The 3,008-nt window shown below is 51.8% G+C and overlaps 1 protein-coding gene across 1 annotated transcript; it reads left to right on the top strand.

The window, feature by feature from the left end:
- The first annotated feature begins 6 nt into the window (after positions 1 to 6).
- On the top strand, positions 7 to 1,407 carry LOC113223320 (UL16-binding protein 1). Its single transcript, XM_026452794.2, has 3 exons — positions 7 to 54; positions 269 to 544; positions 1,194 to 1,407. The coding sequence occupies exons 2-3, from the start codon at positions 292 to 294 to the stop codon at positions 1,280 to 1,282; spliced, it is 342 nt and encodes a 113-aa protein (XP_026308579.1). The 5' UTR covers positions 7 to 54; positions 269 to 291; the 3' UTR covers positions 1,283 to 1,407.
- Positions 1,408 to 3,008: the final 1,601 nt, after the last annotated feature.

Here is a 3,008-nt window from a genome sequence, read left to right as displayed (position 1 = left end):
ATTTCCTCAAAGGGCAACTGCCTGACATTCAAGTGGAGAATTTAATATACATTGGTAAGTTTAAAATGGCCCAGGGAGCAGACACAGTAGTAACTTAGAGGCATTTATTGGTTTCATGCAAAAAATAAACCAGAAGTTTGTGTCACACAAGAGGCTGAGAAGCATGGGCAGGATGCAGCAGAGAGAGCAAGTCCAGGAACAAGGAAAGGAAGCAGGGTGGGGCTCAGGACTTGTCAAGATCAGAGCTGATCTCTTTCCAATGGGGCAGAGCCCCTCATTCTGCAGGCCCAGATGTCTTGTGAGCACGAAGCCCATGGACACGGCAGAGGATCTTGGCAGTTCCTCTTCAATGGACAGACGTTCCTCCTCTTTGACTCAAACAACAGAAAGTGGACAGCGCTTCATCCTGCAGCCAAGAAGATGAAAGAGAAGTGGGAGAAGAACAGGGATGTGACCATGTTCTTCCAGAAGATTTCAATGGGGGATTGTAAGACATGGCTTGAAGAATTTTTGATGTACTGGGAACAAATGCTGGATCCAACAAGTAAGTGAGAGGGGAAAAAAGGAAGCTGTCTTGAGTTCGTATATTATCAGCCTAGTGTGTGAGTCTGTGTGAGTGCGTGTGTGAGTGTTTGAGTGAGTATGAACATGACCCCCTCATGAGAGGCTCCTCCTGGGGTGTGCTGGCATGCCTGTGCTATCTCATCCTCCTCTGCCTTCTTCCTCCTGACTCCTCTTCCTCCCTGCACTTGCTTCTGCTCTACTCACTGTGCATTTCTCACCAACTTCGAATCTGTGGGTGTCATAGTGTTTCCGTATCTTTTTTGTTGGTGTTCCTTCCTCCTAGAATTGCCTTTTCTTTCCTCTCCCCTCGTCTGTTTCTGTAAATCTATCAAAATCACCTCCAATGTCAGGGCCTAAGACCCTCCCCTCCCTGGCCTTGGGACATCACCTCCTCTTCCTCCGGAGCAGGAGGGTGGGCTGTGCTGTCACTGTGCTTCCCTCAGCAGCCGTGTGAGCTCCCTGAGGACAGGGGACACCCCCTTTCCCTTCCTACCCCAGGACCTGTCCCAGAGGTTGCCCCACAGCAAAGGAGAATAAAAGGTCTGCCTTCTAGGATGACCTGGGGTGGCAGGAGCTGAGGAGGCATCTCCTAAGATTTGGGGCCTGTCACTCCTGTGTTTCCATTTCAGAACCACCCTCTCTGGCCCAAGGCACAACCCACCCCAAAGCCTTGGCCACCACCCTCATTCCCTGGAGCCTCCTTATCATCCTCCTGTGATTCATTCTAGCTGGCTGCTGTGGAGAGTTGTTTAGAGTGACAGGTACTAGGGGCAATATTGGGAGGGGAGCGAGGGGCAGATGGGTGAGATGGGAGGACGTGGAAGGAGAATTCCCAGAGTCCCAGAGGCCGGGAACTCCTCATCCTGACATGAGTCAGATGAATGAGAACTGGTGTTGCCTATTGGCAATGACCTGGGCAGCTCACCTTGAGTTCTGATGGATTCTCACTGTCAGAGGCCAGAGGCAAAGGGAGGGGCCCATACCAAGGCTCAAGGCCTGTTGAGCTTGAAAGGGTTTCCCTAATTCAGACCTGTTTCAGAGCAGGTTTCTATTCAGGTAGGGTAGTGGTGTGTGGCCTGTAGGCAGCAGGAACTCAAGCATGGGCAGTCTGCAGAGTAGGAGAGGAGCAGCATGGCCACTTCACCTAGGATGTCAAGGGAAAGGGCATCCCTGGAGGAGACTAAGAAGAGAGTGATCTGGGAGAATCCCAGGACGAGGGGGCTGTGAGGGCCTTGGCCCACCCAATTCCAAAGGCTGCATTCCCAGAGAAAGCAGCTCAGGTCCCAGCAGTTAAGGTGGATGGTGAAGAGTGGAGCATGTCTGGACTGAGGTTCAGAAAAGGCCAGGCCCCTTGGACTCATGGGATTCCTGGCCGGGTCCTGGGGCGATGCACCTGCCATTCTGCCTCCTGCACACTCCAGATCCTGAGCCAGCTGATGGCCCTGCCTGGAGCAGAGTCGAATCAGACAGGGAGGCTGAGCGGCTGCTGGAGTTCCATGCTCACCACTGAACTTGGTCACGAATGAATGGGGCGGGGCAGGGGCAGTCCCATTCAGAGCTAGGGGGTGCAGCTTCCAGGGTGAGCAGAGGCTGAGAGCAAAGGGGAAGGAAGGAGGTTTGCCTGCAAGCCCACCCAAGGCCAGGAAACATAGATACAAAGACCTCTCTTTGGATAGGCCTCCCCCAGGTCCTCTAGACCCTTCTATGAGAAGGGGGAGCAAGCCCTCAGTGAGGGTGCAGACTCCTCATTACTGGCCTGAGTTCTGAGTCCCCATGAGCTGTAACAGGACCTGGGCTGGCTCTGTGGTGTGGTGAAGGAGGGTGGAGGTTGGGACAGGCTGCAGAGCCAAGGGTAGCATTGGAGGGAAAAACATGTTCTTTATTTGGCGGAGAGGTTCCGAAATGGGGAGGGCCTGGGAGGGATCACACAGGAGAACTGACCCAGGTTTTTCTCAGCCACTTAAACCAATGCTTCATCTTTTCTGAAGGTGGAAGATGATATCAAGAAACCTCTGTTAGCCTCGTCTGGTTCCTGCTCTCCCTTCAGGGAGGCCGCCTGTCTACTCACCACTGTGCCTTTCTGGAATGCAGGAGTTCAAGCCTTAGCAAGCCCACCGGCCCCCAGCACATGATGAGGACATTGTAGACTCAACATCTCATGCCAGTCATTACCTTTGCTGATGATCCTAACAGCCATTTTTCTTAACATCTTCTGCCACTTTCTCTCGGTGGTAATGGATGGAATTCCTGCACAAGTTTTAACTGAACAAGAAATCCCAGCAAAAGGCATTTTCTTTCTACTTCTTTGATTGTGGAAAAGCAGACACTTCTCTGAAGCATGACCTTATTCTTCCAAACAGTATTGCTAGTAAAATATCATGCTGGACTTTAGACCTCAGGGATCCTTTCCATGCACTGACCAAAAATTGTGATAATCCTTTTTA

Source organism: Piliocolobus tephrosceles, unplaced genomic scaffold (assembly GCF_002776525.5).
Source record: "Piliocolobus tephrosceles isolate RC106 unplaced genomic scaffold, ASM277652v3 unscaffolded_40794, whole genome shotgun sequence".
NCBI lineage: Eukaryota > Metazoa > Chordata > Mammalia > Primates > Cercopithecidae > Piliocolobus > Piliocolobus tephrosceles.
Note: the sequence above shows the minus strand (reverse complement) of the source record. Positions and strands in the feature narration are given on the sequence as shown.

Excerpts from the sequence above, each read along its gene's own strand:
- LOC113223320 (XM_026452794.2), top strand. The coding sequence starts at position 292 with ATGTCTTGTGAGCACGAAGCCCATGGACACGGCAGAGGATCTTGGCAG. Across the intron at positions 545-1,193 it reads ACAAATGCTGGATCCAACAA|AACCACCCTCTCTGGCCCAA; the intron begins GTAAGTGAGAGG and ends TTTCCATTTCAG.